The 19,853-nt window shown below is 44.9% G+C and overlaps 1 protein-coding gene across 3 annotated transcripts in view; it reads right to left on the reverse strand.

Annotated features, from left to right (window-relative positions):
* Nucleotides 1-19,853, reverse strand: part of MGRN1 (mahogunin ring finger 1) — a 336,236-nt gene that overhangs the window by 176,067 nt on the left and 140,316 nt on the right. For all 3 annotated transcript variants that reach the window (XM_078663001.1, XM_078662999.1, XM_078663000.1), the window contains exon 9: nt 19,183-19,230. In XM_078663001.1, the coding sequence (XP_078519127.1) occupies nt 19,183-19,230 (48 nt within the window). The remainder of the gene's footprint in view (nt 1-19,182; nt 19,231-19,853) is intronic.

Below are 19,853 nucleotides of genomic sequence, written 5' to 3' on the forward strand. Positions count from 1 at the left end.
CTGGATTCTCCCACTAAGTTCTTGTGTGATCTTTCCCCAGTATATTTGTATCTTGGGGCAGCCTGATTACGTGTGGTAGAAGTCCCCTTTCTCACCGTGGCATCTTAGGCAATTTGGAGTGCCCGCCCATCCTATTTTGTGGAGCCTGTCCCTATCATAATAGATCCTATGTAGTATCTTATACTGAATAAGACGGAGTCATGTCCTAAACGCCACCTCTCTGGGGAGAATAAGGGCAGCCTCACAATCAATGTCTTCCATTGCACCCACCTCCGCCTCCCATTCATCTCAAAGGATACCAAGATTCTCTGGCATATTTTTATTCAGCGTTTTGTACGTAAGGGCTACTGCTTTGTGTGTGAGCGGCTCTTGCAACAAATGGCCTTCTAGCGGCACGTATTCGGGAAAGCCCTCTGTGGTCAGGGCTTCTGCTGCCCATGGATGTCTTATTTGTGTATTTAAAGAGGTGAGTGCTGTGGAGTTGGAATTTCTTGCGTAGGGCAGTGAAGGTTTTGAAGGCACCTTTGACCATAAATAATGTCTCGAACTGTTGAGATCCCCACTGTGTGCCAGTGGCCGAAACCTCTTATTTTACCTATTTCCCTCAGCCAGTTTTCTTTCCAGAGCGGCATTGTTTTTGTTATCTTATGAGCCCATCCAAGTGTTTTGGAGGCCCTCCCCCACACTTCCAAGGTACTTCTTGTGGCTGGGAGTAGGCTGTGCTTCCCTGGCTGCCCATATAGGTAGTGGGTGAATGTATGTTGTTGCACTGTTTCCCTTTCTACCCTATATGTGGAGTGATTTCTGTCAACGTGTATCCAATCGTTGATTGGTGTTAGATGTTCTGCCCAATAGTAAGCTTCAATGTCTGGTACTGCTAGACCCCCCATTATATGGGTTCCGTTGCTGTGTGTGAAGTGCAATCTGCGGGTGTTTCCCCATGCATAGTAGCGAGCGCAATTCGGCCTCAATTTCCCGGAATATTGTCTGCGGGAGAGGGAGGTAGGAGTTCTGCAGGGCATAAAGGAACTGAGGCAGTGAGATTATTTTAAATTTTGCAGCCCTTCCCATTATAGTGAATGGTAGTGTACTCCATCGTTTTGTATCATCTTTGCACTTACGTATTATTTGTCTAACATTGTGTTCAAGACAGAGTTTCTTGTCTGTTGTGAGAAAAATGCCCAGATATATAAAGCTCTCTTCTACCATCTTTAAGTACTCAGGCAAGGGAGGCCACCTACTTAAGGATCTAGGGTTACAGGCCATTGACGTATACTAGTTAACCTTATATCCTGAGTGTCTACCATATTCTTCGATGGTCTGAAAGATAGCAGGGATCGTGTTTTCAGGTTCAGTTATGTATAACAAGATATCGTCTGCTAAATAAAGATATTTTTTCCTCACTCGTATCTTCCTGTGTGATCCTGAAGCCCTAAATTCTTTGGTGTTTTCGAATTCGACATGCTAGCTTCTCCACTGTCAATGAAAACAGCAGTGGGGATAGGGGGCACACCTCCCTGATCCCTTTGTCAATTAGGAATTCCGGGAATGTTTTTCTGTTCACTTGTACCTCAGTTTAAAAATTTTGGTCCAAAGCTGAATTTTATGAGGGTAGACTCCAGAAAATACAATAGAAGAAGAGCTCCCTCGTGACCTTTAAACTATTTGTTCAGGGTACCACCTCTGATTATTCTGGGCATAAACACATTACAATAACACAATCTTTTTACTTTCTAATTTTTTTATTATTTAAATTATTTTTTCATTCAATTACTTCTTTTTTTCATCATTATCCTGAGTTAAACATTTTTTATATTTTCTTCATTTCAAATTGCATTATTTCCATTTTAAATCACAATACAAAATTCATAAATCCTATAACAATATATAAATAACCTTATAACCAGGAAGAGAACAACCCGAGCACAACACTCTCTCACACTCATCCACATTCACAACTTCATCTATTCATATTCATAACACATTCCATTATTTTTCTATCTGTTGTCCAGTATGGAACCACTTTGGTGGGATTTTACAAGGACTTGGCCAACACGTTTCGGTGTAAAATAACAGCAATGAAGACCACCTTCATCAGGACCCGCCAGATAAATCAATAAGTGTTCTCTACGACCTGGAGTTTTATACTACATTTTGGACTTCAGTCTTTCCACGTGTCGCTTAGGAGAATACACCATATAGCGACCACAATTTAAATTACTTCTCAGGTTGTCCTCGCGTAATAGTAGGGGGGACTTCTATCTTGGTATGTCCCACGTAGCTAGCTCCACACTAGTAGCTTCAAGATCTCATAAGGACCATAACATCTGTAGTTCGCTAGTATCCGTTGTAAGCAGATATATCCTGTATAAGATAAGGAACCTTAAAATCTTTTTTTCTTTCTTTTGACCTTATATTTTAATTTCTTCTCTGCCAACGGTTATCCAACTCTCTATTGTTCCGAGCTGTGTTCCATCCAATTGCTTTCTTAATCTATGTTCTTCTCCATAAACATCCAACGTGTGGCAACTCGCTTCCACAATCGTACTGGACAACAGATAGAAAAATAATAGAATGTGTTATGAATATGAATAGATGAAGTTGTGAATGTGGATGAGTGTGAGAGAGTGTTGTGCTTGGGTTGTTCTCTACCTGGTGATAAGGTTATTTATATATTATTATAGGATTTATGAATTTTGTATTGTGATTTAAAATGGAAATAATGCAATTTGAAATGAAGAAAATATAAAAAAATGTAACTCAGAATAATGATGAGAAAAAGAAGTGACTGAATGAAAAAATTATTTAAATAATAAAAAAAATGAGAAAGTAAAAAGATTGTGTTATTGTAATGTGTTTATGCCCAGAATAATCAGAGGTGGTACCCTGAACAAATAGCTTAAAGGTCACGAGGGAGCTCTTCTTCTATTGTATTTGTTGGTTCCCCTCTTCTCCCTGATCTAAAAGTAAACCTTAGAGGGGGTCCCAAAAACGTTACTTAGACTCCAGAAAATGCCAGTGTACTGCGTCAAACTCCTTCTCAGCGTTGACTGATTAGAATATGTGTGGGGTGTCTCGTTCACTGGACGCCATTGTCCAGTTATGGGCTCTCCTGAGATTCCATCTAGTCGCCCTCCCGGGCGTGAAGCTCGATTGATCACAGTGAATCAGTGATGTTATGACATTTCTCAATCTTGAGGCCAATATGATCGCAAGGACCTTCACTTACACGTTTAGGAGGGAAATTGGGCGATAAGACTCACATCTATCCCTCGCTTTTCCTTTCTTCTGTATGGTCACTATTGTGCGCAGGCGGAGGTCTGGTGGAAATATCCCTTCATCGTATGCATCCTGGTAGAGATTTAGCATGTGGGTGCTCAAGAGATCTGCACATCTCTTGTAAAATTCAGCAGGAAAGCCTTTTGTTCCAGGGGTTTTCCCTGTGTGCAGTTTCCTTATTGTCGCTTTCACTTCATTATAGAGACAGATCTCCTTTCAGCTTCTACCTGTCTGTCCCTTCCAGTGACGGAGTCTGTATTTCTGAGAGGTAGTCCTCTATCTCCTGGGTGTCAGATAAGGGTTTGGCCTCATAAAAGTCCTTATAGTATGCAGCAAACTCTGCCACTATCTGTTTGTCGTTTGTGTGCATCTCATCTGTCCTTGTCCATCAATTATGCACTTAACCCACCTGCTCTCTATTTCTTTTTTGATTAGCCAGGGGAGCAGTTTTCAGGCTTTGTTCCCGGTATCGTATAATCGGTGTAGGGTGGCTAAGTGCTAGTCTCTGACCACATTATAAGCTAAATCACTGTATTCCTGTCTAAGTGTCGCCAGTCGTCTGGTGAGCTGTGGATCTTGTCCTGTAATTGTCAGCTCTTCTAAAGTCAGGAGTTGGCGCTGTAGAGTCTCTATCCGTTCAGTTTCATTTTTCTTTTCCCATGCTATCTGGTTTTGCGCCCTAACTCTCAGCACCAATTTGTATGCTTCCCAGAGTGTGACCCTCGGCCCCACCGTTCCTTCGTTCTCTTTAAAAAATATCTCAAGGGGAGTATCCGAGATGTCACCGAGGTAGAACGTGCCCTGCCGTCTCCCCTGCCCGCCGCCGCCATAGACTGTGTCCCTGGCCTCAGATAGTGGTGCGGAGCTGCCGAAATACCCAGTATAATTTCGTCCAGCCCGGTAGCACCAAGAGCCCGGGCGAGAAGCATCGTAGCGGCGCCAGAGCGTGGCAGCCTGGACCCCTGTGCGGCAACAGCACTGAGGCCACAAGAAGAAGCACAGTAGCGGGGTCCACTGGTCGGGCCTCACACTACAGCGATGCAGAGCCTGGCGAAGGGAAAACCAGAAAGCGGGGGTGAGTGGAGCTGGCGGACACCAGCCGAAAACACGGTTGTCCTGCCAGCGAGATCCAGCAGAACCACAGCGCGAAGCAAGAGACCCTGGGAAGTGCAGCGCCTCCTGTGGGAGCAACAATGGCCATAAGCGGCAGCAGCGGGGGCCTGTAGGCGGGGAGAGTCGGCCCCCCTTCCTTGACTTTGCCAGGCAGATCGGCCCGGGCCCTTGACAAGGGCATAATAGCAGAGCGCAGCGCCTTCTGCGGAGGCAAAAGACAGACCTAAGCGGCAGCAGCAGGGGCCTGTAGGCGAGTGAAGATGGACCCCCTGTTCTTGACTTCCCCGGGCATATCGGTCCGGGCCCACAACAAGGAAGCCACAAAGGAGCAGGTGGAGCGCTTGAGAGGCCGGGCCTGGGCTCACATGAAAGAGGCAGAACAAGAGAGGGAGGCCTCGGGAGGTGATGAAGCCTCCCGAATACTGAAGCGACTCACTGGAGTGGGCCAGTACACATAGCCACCGGGAAACCAGGCAACCCCAGCGGATGACAACGTCGGCCTGCACGAAGCTCCTGAACCAGAACCCTGGGTAAGGAAAGCCCCCAAGCGGGACGGGAGGCCCAGGAAGAGTGGGTAGTATCCAGGGGCACGGCAAACCACTAAAGCAGCAGCAGTCAGGGCCCGATAGATCGTTGCGGTGAGTCCCATCTTTCCCGGCATCGACGGGCAGATCAGCCCGGGCCTTGCAGCGTTAGAACAATAGTAGGGGTCCCCGGGCCTCACACACGGCACCTGGGTGGTGTGGGGGGGAAACTTAGCGCTAGTCACCTCTCAGAGCACTAATTCAGCCGCACCAAGACCCCGTGTGTGAAGGGAAGAAATCAGGGCCCGTGAACTAGCCCGTAGCAGCACAAACCAGGATGGTCCTCTCGCCTAGGGCACAGCCACTACTGAGCGCAAGCGTTCTCAATGGGACACACTTCAAAAGGTGACTGGCCGGCCCGAGAAAGAACGCATCCTGAAGGAAATGCTCTCCCGCCCCGCAATAGGCCCCGCGGGGGACCACGCCTGCAACTAAAACAAATGGGGACCGGGTTGATCAGACAACCAAAGTGCCAGTAACCCGCACCTTTCTGGAGGCGTTCTTCACAACTCTCCAGGAAGATCTCAAATCAATAAAGCATAAACTCTCACAAGACATCAAAGAGGTCCAGAGAGATGTAGAAGTGCTGGTAGCGGAACTGGAGGACAAGGAGGGGGGTTTGCAAGATGAGACCGAGGAGCTTCAACAGGAGGTTCTTCGTCTCCGGGACAACATATAGACTTACAGCCCCACCTGGAGGACTTAGAAAATAGGTCCCAACGGAACAACATATGAATAAGAGGTGTGTTGCCTAAGGCAGAGGGAGACGGCATCTTTGGATATGCCAGTGACCTCTTCCGCCACATCCTCGATGGCTCGTCGGATTCCAGCATCCAAACTGACCGGGTCTACCCAGATTGAACTCAACCAGCCCTCCAGATATCCTGGTCTGCGTGCATGATTTCCAAGTCAAGGAGGAGATATTGCGCTAAAGTGCACAACATGCATCCCATCACCTTCCAGGGTCAATCCCCGATCTGGCAGTCCTCACGCTACAAAAATGAAGAACATTCCGCCCGTCTACCACACATCTACGCAGCCATGGGATATCCTATTCATGGGGCCACCCTTTTAGCCTGATCTTTCGCTGGAAAGGGAGGCTATATCAACTACGATCAACAGAGACCTGTTGGGTGCTGGGTATTGAACCCTGAGGAGAGCAACAAGTTGGGGGCCCCTCCCCACAGAGGGAGAGACTAACATGCTGGAAAAGACAGGGATAGCAACGAACAACAAACAGACCCGATCTGTTAGAGCTAGCCAAAAGCCAGCAAGCAGCTTTGGAGGCAGTACCATCAGCGCTGGCGAGGCCTGATGGGACTTGAAAGCCGTGGACAATCTACAGCACCACATGGAGTTATGAGGCCGGGTGGATGGCGGGGGAGACGGGACCACTGGCCACGCCTAGAACCCCATTGGATTGGCCATGCAGCCCCACCTGGTTGCAGGACTGAACTTAAGACCATGTTCCGAGATGTATATTTTTGTTTATTTGTGTTGTTTACCTTACATCCGGGGTATACACTTCACATAGGGTACACCACTGCGCATACGACTGGACGTCAACAGTCTTATCACAATCTATTGCCACTTCCGGGGGATAGGGGCGGCGACAACGTCAGCAGCATGCAGCTGTCTCTAAAATTCATGACAGGCACCCACCTTAGAATCCTCACACAATGTGCGAGGTCATAACATTCCAACTAAGCGAAGGGCAGTACCTACTTATCTCGAGACCACATGAGCAGATATCTGCCTCCTACAGGAAACACACCTCGACTGCCATAAGCTTAAGTATAGGGCCTTCCCCCAGCAATTTTTCTCATCCTCCTTATCCAAAACAGCCTGAGCGGCCATTCGGGGAAAGGTGGGACAGAAAGAATGTGTGACTAACTACATATGTGAAAGGCAGTATATGTGAGTGTTGGAGTATATAAATGACTATATGTGAGTGAGTGATATTGAGAGTGGCTGTATGAATGAGTGTATACTTGTATTAGTGATTGTATAAGAGAGTAAGTATGCGTTTGTTTCTGCTTGAATAAGTGATGTGGTGTGTGTGTATAACTGAGTAAATGGAAATGTGATTGATTCTTTGCATGACTGACTAGGTGTGTGAGTAACTCTGGATGAGTGGTGGTGTGCGAGTCTCTTTATAGGTGTATGAGTGCATATGATAGTGTTGTATTGATGAGTGACTGCATGTATGAGTGATTGTATGGGTGAATGAGTGGATGTGTATGTAGACCTAGGAATCAGTGAGTGCGAGTGTCTGACTGGTATTGTTGTCGATGGTTTCGAAAATGGTACTCTGTATTTTAGAGTGGGTGTATCAAAGGTTATATTGGGGTGTGAGGAGGTGCATCAGATTTTCATGTGGATGATGTCATCAGTGATGTCACTGACCATGTCATGAATGATGTAATATGTGACGTCATTAGCAATGCATTGCGGGGGTGCGAGTCATAGTTAGCTGAACTAACTATAACGGGGGAATTTATCTGGTTTTGTACGAGTGAAATGTCCAACTAACTATAACATCAAAGTCATAAGCTTTTATTCGATATGCAAGATATCTTATAAGCACATATACAAAACGTCATTACAAAATACAAAAAGACATAGCTTTAAGAAGTCAGTATAAGAACTCATTTAAAAAGGATAAAAGGACATAAAGCGCCCATAAATAACTTAGCTAAAAAAAGAATTAAATCGCTACTGACAATCTCTTACATCGAATAAGCCAAAACTGTTTTAAAAATTTAGCAATTCCGCACACAATGGGGGGGGAAGTGTCTGTAATTAAAATGCGCAAGGCGACTAGGTGGCTACGAGTACCCAAGATTTGGAAGAGGGGTTTCAACCAATACCTCCGGGGCCTGGCATAATCCGGACATTCAACTATAACATCCCTGTTACCTTTGGGTTTTTTCAGTGAATTTCTAGGCTTTTTTAAATACTAATTTCTAACTATAACGTGCCTGAAACCTTTGGTTTTTTCAGTGAATTTCAAAGGTTTTTTAAATGCTCATTTCTAACTATAACGTCCCTGAAACCTATGGTTTTTTCCTGTGAATTTCAAAGGTTTTTCAAATGCTAATTTTGAACTAGAACGTCCTTGAAATCTGTGTTTTTTTCAGTAAACTTCAAAGGTTTTTGAAATACAAATTTCTAACTATAACGTCCCTATTAAATCCCCTTGAATCCGGAGGGTCCTTGGGGGACAACTAGCCGACCAGGTACCTCCAGTAAGCGCCACAGAGCTGTATCGCAGAGAGGTGTTCCGAGCTCACGCCCCTTTAACACCACGCTGCAAACGCGGCTTGTGGGGTACTGCTGCTCGTAGGACGAAGTCCACTTGTATCCTGAGGTTCTCAGGACACAAGAGGACCTCTTTGCCCCACCAGCAGTGCACCAGAAGCCGCGTTTGCAGAGAGGTGCAAAAAGGGGCGTGGCCTCGGACCACTACTCTGCAACCAGCTCTGTGGAGCTTACTGGAGGTACTTGGTGGTTAGTTAACCCCCAAGGACCCTCAGGATTGAAGGGGACTAAATTCCACAATTTACAACGTGCCAGGGGGCGCATTTGCACACTTGTTGTTTCAGGCCCCACCCCCTTGCTGCAACACGGTGCAAACGTGCACCCTGGCGCGTTCTAAGTTACGGGATTAAGTCCTCGTCAATCCTGAGGGTCCCTGGGGGACAACTAGCCCACCAGGTACGTTCAGTAACCGCCACAGAGCTGCGTTGCAGAGGAGGTGTAAAACGGGGCGTGGCCTCGGACAACCTCTCTGCAACGCAGCTCTGTGGCGCAAACCCCCATGGTCCCGGACGGCTCCCCGCGTCCTGCGGGACCCGGCATTGCTTTTCCACATGGGGAGCTGCTGACATGCAGCTCCCCTTGTGGAAAGGCAATTCTGCTTTGGCAAGAGAGAGCAGGTTTCCCTGCTCTCGCTTCCAAAGCCAAAGCAGAGTTTGCTATGAGAGGGCAGGAGCCGCACGGCTCCCGCCCTGTCATAGCAATCAGCACCCCGGGACATTGCCGGAGCCGGCCCTGAGGGTTTGCGGCCCCCAGGGCCATCAAGGGCGCAAGGAGGCGGGCCCCGCAACCCCCCTCCCTTCATTTCTATACCCCAGGGAGGTGGTGGTCACCGGGGCTTGGGGGTCTGTATCGGACCCCCCCAATTTAAATATTTAGTGCCCCGTGTAGGTGGTGGTCACTGGGGTTTGTGGGGGGCCTCGATCCCCCCCTCACAAATCTTTTTAAGAGTTTTACAGAGCCCCGGGGCATTGTGAGGGGGGATTGGGACCCCCCCCACGTATTTTGTTTTTCAAGCCCCGGGGAGGTGGCGGTCCCCAGGACTGCGGGGGGCCACAGAGCGCTCCGCATACATTAAAATTAGCCCCGGGGAGGAGGCAGGCCTCTTGGCTGCGGGGGGGCTGTGTCCCCCCCTGCACATTATCAATAAAGCCCCGGGGAGGTGTTGGTCCTCTGGGCTGCGGGGGCCCCCGCGGGCACGCGCTAATAAATTGGCAAAGGCCCCGGGACCTGGCCCACCCTGGGGCTTATTTTAAATGATGCACGGGAGCCCGCGCTTCATTGTTTTTGTATAATTTCAGCGGAATTCACAAAGCCATCATGCTTTCCGCTGATATTATAAAAAATGCTTTTTTGGCCCTTGGGGTCCTCGTGGGACCACCTGAGCAGGCCTAGGGGGTCAGGGTGTTTCTACCCTGCCCCCTTTTCTTGTTTTTTATGTTTCTTCTACTGTTTGCTTGTGACTCGGTTCTACCGAGACACAAGATAGCTGCCAAAGCTTCCTGGTTTGGAGGGTTGACAGCCAATTAGAATGAAGCTCGTGGTCGAGAGGGTTCGCGAACCCACCACTGCCCCAGATATCAAAACTTTTTCTTTTTCTAATTTCTCAGGAACTATTGAACGGATTTACACCATTTAACAAAAAGGGCTCTTTCTGAACCAAGATGTACCTTTTTGCTAAATTTGGTGTAATTCCCTTCAGCAGTTCGGCCTGTAGCTTTGTCTAAAGTTTCCTATGGAAAATAACATGGGGAAAACCCCTCTTTTTTCTCTGCCCCGCTTGACGAATCACCCCGAAACTTTCAAGACATGAGCTGACCGGAGCAGGTCACTAATTCTGAAAATTTCATGAAGATTCGTCATCCGGCTCCAAAGTTATTGGGAAAAGAAAAAACACTTTTCCTACGGAAACTAGGCCCTAACTATAACTACCTACTGGCGATTTCCAGTAGGTAAAAATAAAAAAAGTATATATATATATATATAATATATATATATATATATATATATATATATATATATATATATATTCACTGAAAAAACAATAGGTTATAGACCATATATAGTTAGGAATTAGCATTTAAAAAACCTTATTTTATTCACACAAAACCATTGAAATTCCATATATAGTTAGTTGCACTAACTATATATCGCGCACCCGCAATCCACTGCTGATCATGTCACATATTACATCATTCATGACATGGTCAGTGACATCACTGATGACATCTCAAATGACATCACTGATGACATCACTGATGACAACATCCAGTGACTGTATGTTTCTGTAAAGTTAAAATATGTCTTACATATTGAAGAATGAGTGGATGTATAAGTGTCTGGATGAAGGATTTAGTAGGTGCGTGACTGACTGTATGAGTGAGTGATTAAATGTGTCTCACTGAATGCATGGGTTAGTGACTGAACTGTCTTAATTTGTGCATCATTATGTCTGTTGTGATGTAAACTGCTGCATGTGTTGATCATTAGCTATACGAGAGGCTATATGTGTTATTGATTGGTTGCCCAAGTATTTGTATGGGAGATTGAGTTTGTGTAGGGGTGGCTGGGAGGTGTGTGACTCTGTGCATAGATGTGTGAGCAGTTGATTCACTAGGTGTATGAGTTCAAGAGTGCATGTGGAAACAGCTACATGGGCAGTTGACTGTGTGCATGAGTGTATTGATGAGTGAATGGATATCTCAATGCTACATGTCATAGTAAGTACATATGTAAAACACAGTACATGTGAGAGTTGGCATATATAAATAACTGTGCATGAGAGCCACTGAATGTGTGAGTGGTTGTATGGATCATTGTGAATTTGTATCAGGGATTGTATAAGAGAGTAAATATGTGTTAGTATATGTTTGAATAAGTAAGGTGTGTATAACTGTATAGTTGAAGAAATGGAGGTAAGATTGTTTCTTTGCATGACTGACTAGGTGTGTGAGTAACTCCATGGATGAGTGACAGTGTGTGAGTGTCTGTATACACTGAGTGTATCTAAGGTTATATTAGAGTCTGAAGAGGTTTATCGTATTAGCACAAGAATGATGTCAAATGAGATGTCATCAGTGATGTCATCAGTGATGTCATTTGAGATGTCATCAGTGATGTCATCAGTGATGTCACTGACCATGTCATGAATGATGTAATATGTGACATGATCAGCAGTGGATTGCGGGTGCGCGATATATAGTTAGTGCAACTAACTATATATGGAATTTCAATGGTTTTGTGTGAGTAAAATAAGGTTTTTTAAATGCTAATTCCTAACTATATATGGTCTATAACCTATGGTTTTTTCAGTGAATTTCAATGGTTTTTTAATAGCAAATATCATAAGCTGTCGAATGTCAAGTACGTGGTAAGTAAAAACATTTTCGTGTTTATGCACACTGATCTGCTTTGAATGCTGCCCCCCACCCCTCATTTCTATTAGGAGTACTCTCTCTTTGCAGATAGTGAAGGGTAGTTAACGCAGGCCTTTGCCCCCGTTGCCCCCGTTGTAATCAGTCGTGCCTGCTTCTCTCTCCATTTCATTGATTGTTCTCTTTGGTTCATTCTCTATTTACAAACAAGCACAGAGTCGCAATACTCTGTTTAGTCTTTGCAGATAGCGAAAAATCGTGTAAAAAAACAAAAGGAATCGAGCAAAATCAGTAGGCCACTAATGGGATCTCTTTTTGACCTCCCTAAAATAGAAACATTAGGAACAACCTGTTGATAATACCAATGTGTATGTACATAAGCGGCGTTCATTTGTGTTCACAGTACCCCTTGTTGATTGTTTGAATCGAGCATTGAATTGTTCGAAGTAGATTCTCTTAAGAATCTTCTCTGCTTGCAAACGAGGAAGAATAGGAATATTCTCTCTCCCTTTGCAGATAGTGAAGGGTAGGTAACGCAAACCTTTAACACGTCGTGCCTATTTCGTTCCTCATTGATTGATTGTTTCCCCAAACATTGACTGTTTGGGAATTGGTTCTTTTTGGAGGTATTCCCTGTTTGCAAATATACGTAGGAAAATCTTTGCAAATAGTGAAAGGGTACGTAATGCGGACCTTTCTCCCCCGTTGTAATCTGTCATGCCTATCTACTCCCCACTGATTGATGCACCTGTTTGACCCGGACCATTTACTAGAGATACGTCATCTGGCCCGACCAGAGAGCACCCCTAGTGAAAAGGACATATGCAATAATAACGAAGTGATCACTGTATCCTGTTAACAGAAACTTTAGCATGAAACAACCTGGAAAGAAAAGAATAGGAAAACGAAAATCAGTAGGCCACTGATGAACATGAACTTTTATTAAACAACGAACAAAGAAACGATAACATAACGTAATGATAAAACCTATTAATGTCCTAGAAACAAGAAAACGTTAAAATATGCCAGTGGTGAGAGACCAGAAAAACAGTAAGAGAAACCAAATCACCCCTCGCTGTCCCACCGCCTGCCACGCCAAAAAAATCGATAGACTAGGGAAAATGCAAGTCAGTAGAACATCCGCCCCCACTCTGGAAACTTCCAAGGTGGGGCAGGGTTGCGGCTACGCCCAGCCGGGAGCAGCCCATATAAGGCGGGTCCTGCTGCCACGCCTCGGCCAGGAGATCCTAACGTAGGGTGTAGCCGGAGGAGAGGCCGAGGCCAGCGGGACCCGGCCAGGGGATTGCCTTTACAACGCTGAACAGTTGCAGGGGGGGGGGAATGTCTCCTCGACCCTCCCCTCTCTCTCCCAGTCCGGCCGCGGTGGCCCTTGAGAGTTGCAGGTAGTCCCGCCACATGCTCTTCCGGTCCGGCCACCAACGGTCGGGGGGCCGAGGCCGACGGGATCCGGCTGCAGCCGATAAACCAAGAAACCCGTTCATGGGGCCAGAGCCAGGGGCGTCCGGCCGACATCTACCGGAAGCCCGGCCCGAAGACGGACGGGACACTTCTTCTGTCTTGAATAATGGCTGCGACAACACTGGGGGGGGATGTCTTGCACATGTCTCCGACCCCCCCCCCCTCGTCCTCATCGCCTGGTCCGGCCATAACAAATCTCAAGCGAGACGCCGTGGGGTGCACTGGGAGGGAGAGACGGTGCGAACAGGCCTCTCCCGCCTCCCCAGGTGGAGGCTTCCCAGCTGCACCCTCAGCGCTCCAGGCGCCCGGAAAAGGGTTCTTCCACTGTGGCCATGCTGCAACGTCTCGCCAGGCAGGGTGGAGCCCGTCCGCTCATTTGACCCCGCGATCGCCAGTAGCTACCGAACTCTCAAAATGGCGGTCGACCTGGCAAGAGCGGGCCCAGCATAAAGAAATGGCCCGGTCACTGGTTGACTCCACCACCGTAGTCCTCCACGACCTTGAAGATTCTAGAGGAGCCGCGGGAGTCTCCGACCCCCGATGGGGAATGACTGCCATGATCGCCCGTGGAGTGACGAAACTGTATCCGCGGGACGTCGGCGCTCCCATGCTGGCGCCAGCCTCACTTTGAATTACTAGAATCCTGCAGACCTCAGTTCCGGTGAAAGCACAGTGTGACCCGGTAGGAAAAATTGTTGCACCCCCTCCCCTTTTTGACTGATAGTTCAAACCACCGATCCTTTCCTTTGCCCTTTTAACGGAACTTTGGACTGCCTCCCCCTCTTTTACATTTTCTAGAGAAAACAAAACATTAACCACTACATTAGCATAGCAGTTGACACCAGAACTGTTTTCAAATTGAAAACCAACAACATCTTCAACAGAATCCTTTTTGTTTCTGCTGTGACCCTGCTACAGCACAGGCATTGTCCCCAGCAGTAATTCTGCAATGCCGGTAAGAATAGCTGTGGTGCCTACTGGACTCACTCACCCCCGCGGCGCCCCACGCCGTTATTTGCTGGGCGGCAACTTACTAGACATCACTTTCGTGCCATCTAGATTTCAGCGCGTTCTGCTGCCTTGGAACTATTCGCACAACAGACTGCTACTGACGACCCACCCCCAGACAACATCTTCTGAATTTTCATAATTTGAAAGAACTAGTAACATGTCCTCATCAGGAATTCAAAAGAAATTGCCACGGTCTCTTCGTTGTTTAAATGTTTTTACTGTTTTTGTTTTGTTGTATATATTTATATGTTATTAAAGTTTTATATTCCTACTACTTTGTTGGAGTGCTATATATTTTTAATGTGACACATAATTGTAAAAACTTTGATGTACAAAGAGTCATTCCTGGAATCTTCCGCTTCAGGCTCGGTCCCCTCCCCAATCACAATACAGGATGGTTTTCAGATAGTAGGAACACGTGTGGTGTGACGGATCTCATCGGGTGTGGGCCTTGATCTACTATAACTCCTTTGAAGAGGGGTGATTCTTTACAGCTGGGGCCATAAACTACATCTGCAGGGCTAGGTGATAGCCTGGACAATCGGACACAGAGGAAGAGGAGTGTCAGAGGGTGCGGTAGTGAATAGGGCGAAAGGGAGGTGTCGGGCGGGCACAGAGTGTGATTTTCAGGGAAGAGCAGCGCAGATGGGGGGAGGTTTATTGCCGATGCATAAGACAGAGAGCGGGGGTGACCAGTGCCTGGGGAAGATGCTTGCGAGGGTGGGGAGCCATGCTACGAATCGACAGCGTGCAGAGAGTGGGTCTGGTCAAGGCATCTAAAATGGCTGCCGTGCACGACAAAAGTGTGGCATTTCAAAAAAGGCAAGATGGCGCAGACAATGTTTTTCAACACTTCCTCATTTCCTTCGAATCGAACGTTAACAGACGTTGGTGCATATTACCAAAGTTAAGCGATATTTATCGCTAACGATGCTTACCAACGAATTTTTTACCGCTAAGCATCGTCAGAAATTATCGAAGATAAACCTTGCTATTATCAAGGTTTATCGCAAATGCGATAATAAACGGCCGCAATGCATGAATATCGCTAAAAAGTCAGCGATATTCATGCATTACCGATCTAATGCTCTTAGCCATGTTATCCACCTCCCATTGGATAACATGGCTAAGAACTGCTCAGGGCAGGTGTTACTTTTTGGAGATATTCGCGCTTAGCGCGAATATCTCCAAAAGTTGGTAATAGGAGATAGATATCTTGCATGTTGTAATGCAAATTATTGTGGTATATGGAACTCATACCATAATCTCTCAGGAAAGCAGAAACTGATCCTTTTGGGACCGCCTAAAAAGGCCTAGGGGGTGAGGGGTACTCTACTTTGCCCCCTTTTCACGTTCCGAACTATTTTATTTTACTCTCTTCTGTAATTACACAAAATAGCAGCGATAAGATGCATCGGAGACACACAGTGAGAGAAAGGAGGCCGGAGATGAAGAAGAGATGTCAAATACACATTGGAGATAATATAGTGGCAGAAGGGAAGTAAATATGAGTAAACTTACCATGTAACATAAAAATGTTGCACTCTATACTATAAGTCTCATTTTATACTACAATCACTTCGCTACAACCTCATAAATTAAAAATAAAAATGAATAATGTCTCAAACAATTTTTGATTTCTAAATATAAATGTATTCTTCAGAATTTTCTAAATTTGAAAGAACTAGTAACATGTCCTCATCAGCAATTTCCTCATGAAAAGTCTGCAATGATGATTCTTGTAACTCTATGGTCTCCAAACATTCGATAAATTCGCCATCAACAGATTGATCAAAAAAATCATTCAAGTCATCTCCTCCTTGTGACAATATTTCATTATTGGTGCTGTCAATTTCAATCAATGTAGTGGAATCATTCAAGTCATCTCCTCGTGACAATATTTCATTATTGGTGCTCTCAATTTCAATCAATGTAGTGGAATCATTCAAGTCATCTCCTCCTTGTGACAATATTTCATTATTGGTGCTGTCCATTTCAATCAATCTAATGGAATCATACAAGTCATCTCCTCCTTGTGACAATATTTCATTATTGGTGCTCTCAATTTCAATCAATGTAGTGGAATCATTCAAGTCATCTCCTTGTGACAATATTTCATTATTGGTGCTGTCCATTTCAATCAATCTAATGGAATCATACAAGTCATCTCCTCCTTGTGACAATATTTCATTATTGGTGCTCTCAATTTCAATCAATGTAGTGGACAATTCAAAAGAAATTGCCACGGTCTCTTCATTGTGAGCCATTTTATTTTGAAATTGCTTGCTGTAAATTGCAGAAAAAAATAATCACTTTCATTTATCGTTTTTAGTAATACATAATATAAAACTAACTTTATCAAGTATTTAGTATAACAGAAGGACTGCAAATAAATAACAGAAAACATTTTTCAAATTATCTTCAAGTGTACAACATAGTTCCCCTTACAAATTAACAACTCACCTTTTTAAAAGTAGGAGAAGTGTTAGTACTGTGTAAATCAAACACCAGAAATTCACCACCAAAAATTCCTCACAAATGTACCTCAGACAGTAGTATCACAAAATGGCTGTGGTTTCCTCTCATTTGACATATATACATAACCAATTAACTTTCATCACACACAAATACAAAACCAAAGTAACATTTTAATTGGTTCTAAATTTCAACACTTTCAAATGTGTTTTCCCCATGCAATTTTCCATAGGACATTTACATACGTCTACAGCCTGAATGGCTGAACGGAATTACACCAAACTTGGCAAAATGGTACATCAAACCTAAGAGGTCAGGAAGGATCTACTATGCCCCCTTATGGTCATTTCCCCCTTCGCTTTGGCCTCCTCTTGTCTCTCAATCCTACCGAGAGACAAGATGGCGGCCGCTACGGACTGTTTGGAATGTTGACAGACGCCGGAGAACCAATCAGCTTCGCAAAGCTCCGTAACGCGAAAAGTACGCGAAGCGGAGCGCTGTTACAGATATATATCTTTTTTTGAACGTTAATTTCTCAAAATCCACTGGAGCACATATATTGAGACCTAGCAAAGGCACATCGGGCTACCAGTCCCTAATATTTTGCCAAGTTTCGTGCAAATCCATTCAGCCGTTCGATTATTATTATAATTTTTTTTTTTTGCCCCGCGGGGCCCTTTTAAAACCTCCACATCAAACCTAGGGGGTCAGCGAGGATCTACTATGCCCCCTTATGGTCATTTGCCCCTTCGCTTTGGCCTCCTCTTGTCTCTCGATCCTACCGAGAGACAAGATGGCGGCCGCTACGGACTGTTTGGAATGTTTACAGACGCCGGAGAACCAATCAGCTTCGCTTCACAAAGCTCCGTTGCGCGAAAAGTCCGCGAACCGGAGCGCTGCCCGGTCCGCTGTTACAGATATATATCTTTTTTTGAACGTTAATTTCTCAAAATCCACTGAAGCACATATATTGAGACCTACAAAAGGCACATCGGGCTACCAGTCCCTACAATTTTGCCAAGTTTCGTGCAAATCCATTCAGCCGTTCGGGCTAAAAGTGAGGCCAACCGCCCTATGGAAAACTCAATGTTAAAAACACGTTTTGGGACCCCCCTTTTTTCTCGACCCCCCCTGGACGAACCCCCCCCCAATTTTCAGGGGCTGCTCAGAAACAAAATGTGCCATTTTCCTGAAAATTTCAGCCAATTCCGTCCACAAACGCCAAAGTTATTAGACATAGAATTTTCAAAAAACCCATAGAGAAAAAATCCTAACTATATGTACCTACTGGCGACCGCCAGTAGGTAATATATATATATATATATATATGTATATATATATATATATATATATATATATATATATATATCTGAACTGATATTATATATATATATATATATATATATATATGGAGCTGAACTGATATATATATATATATATCAGTTCAGCTCCATATTAGAATTGTGATGGAATCATGGCCACATAGGCTTTCAGAACAGGCCGTTCTGACATCTCACCTTAATCCTTATTGAATCTCTTCAGGCCACTGACAAGAGGCCTTGTTCTCAGGGATTCCAAATGGACACTCCATTTTAGGGACTTTTCAAACCAGACCCCTAAATACTTATATTCCTTTACTATCTCCAGGTTATTGGAGCCCAGAAACCAGCTAAACTTTGTTATTTTATTACCAAAACACAATACCTTTGTTTTTTTTCCATATTTACCACTAGCTTTTAATAATTACAATATTTCATGAACAGGTCCAGCTTTCTTTGCAGCCCTATCTCTGTCTGATCTGAGATTACGAGATCGTCTACATATAAAAGGCATGCAATATGTTTGTCATCTATTTTGGGGCTGACACCCTTTGCCCCCCCTCCCCCGAATTGCTAGAAGGTCAGATCTAAATAAGGAGAAACGTAGGGGAGCAATAACACACCCCTGTCTTAATCCAATTCCAATAAATATTTTCTGAGTCAAGGTCCCCTCTGTGTCAAAAAGTCAAGACAGATGTGTTGGATTCCCTCCCCACTTTTTACCCTCGAGTTACACATCACCATGGCTCTTCAGAAAGACCTTCTGACACCAATGTTTTGGGTCTCATTTACACAATCTGAGGGGCAGAAGTTTGGCACATTATGGAAAGAACACACTACGTTACTTTATCAAACATGGTTCATTTTGTCAGGATGCCTTGAACTATGCCCACAGCAAGACAGTATTACGAGACAGTGCCTCTATTTCTTCCCTCCGATACAGATCATGGGGTTTTTCAAGCTCTTGCCACCACTAGGCCTAGAATAAGCACACACAGGATTTTATATTATACCAGTAGTTGAGAATCGAGTACGTCAGCAGGAGTAAGACAATGCCCTAACTAATGTGCATTGCATACAACCAGAGTAAACTTAACATGATTAAACAGCAAGTCATCTGAAACACAGTAACTACTGGACATCTAGCATTTGCCGCATCCATTGAACAGGCAGTTCAAAGCTCTGTTAATATAAAATGCTTTTGTAATGCTTATGCAAATGGTTACTTACAATTTGTTTTTGTTTGAGTGGCTTGACAGAGAAGCTGCCATCAACGTGCTGTGAAATAAAAAAAAATAGGCAAAAGGTAATTAGATGTTCATCTACATGTGAGAGGTTCTGGCTGCACAACTGATGATCAATGCCTGCAGCTGTAGGAGCCGTGTGTGAATGGGGCTTAGATATGATGAGGGCTACAGAGACTGTGGGTACCAAAACCTCAACCAACAGAGAACATATAATCTCAACAAAAGACAGCATATAATCAGTGACAATAGACCAGGACAGAGGATTAGGAAAGAGGGACAAGCAAGTATGAGGAATAAGCGAATGGCACAACCATTATAGAAGAATAAATGCCATGTGGGGCTAAGCACTCCAACACCACTGTGGTATCAAAATCTAAAAAGAGGAGAGGTAAAACATAGTCTGGGGTTGTGGAGGGGATAGAAATGGGAGGCCAAAACTCAGTTGTGAGTAATGAAAGCAATGGGAGAAATAGTCATCAGAAACCGCGTTTTTTCAATGTGGAATTAGCAAATCAAATAGTAGATATCAGAGATCCACTAATTCCAAGGAGCAAACAAAGAGTGTGCAGGATATTTGAAGGTCAACAATATGGTGAGGCAGACATGTGGATAGCAGGCATGAAGAACAAGTTACTTACCATCAGTAACAATGTA

The sequence above is a fragment of the Lissotriton helveticus genome, chromosome 10 (assembly GCF_964261635.1).
Source record: "Lissotriton helveticus chromosome 10, aLisHel1.1, whole genome shotgun sequence".
In the NCBI taxonomy this organism is placed as follows: domain Eukaryota; kingdom Metazoa; phylum Chordata; class Amphibia; order Caudata; family Salamandridae; genus Lissotriton; species Lissotriton helveticus.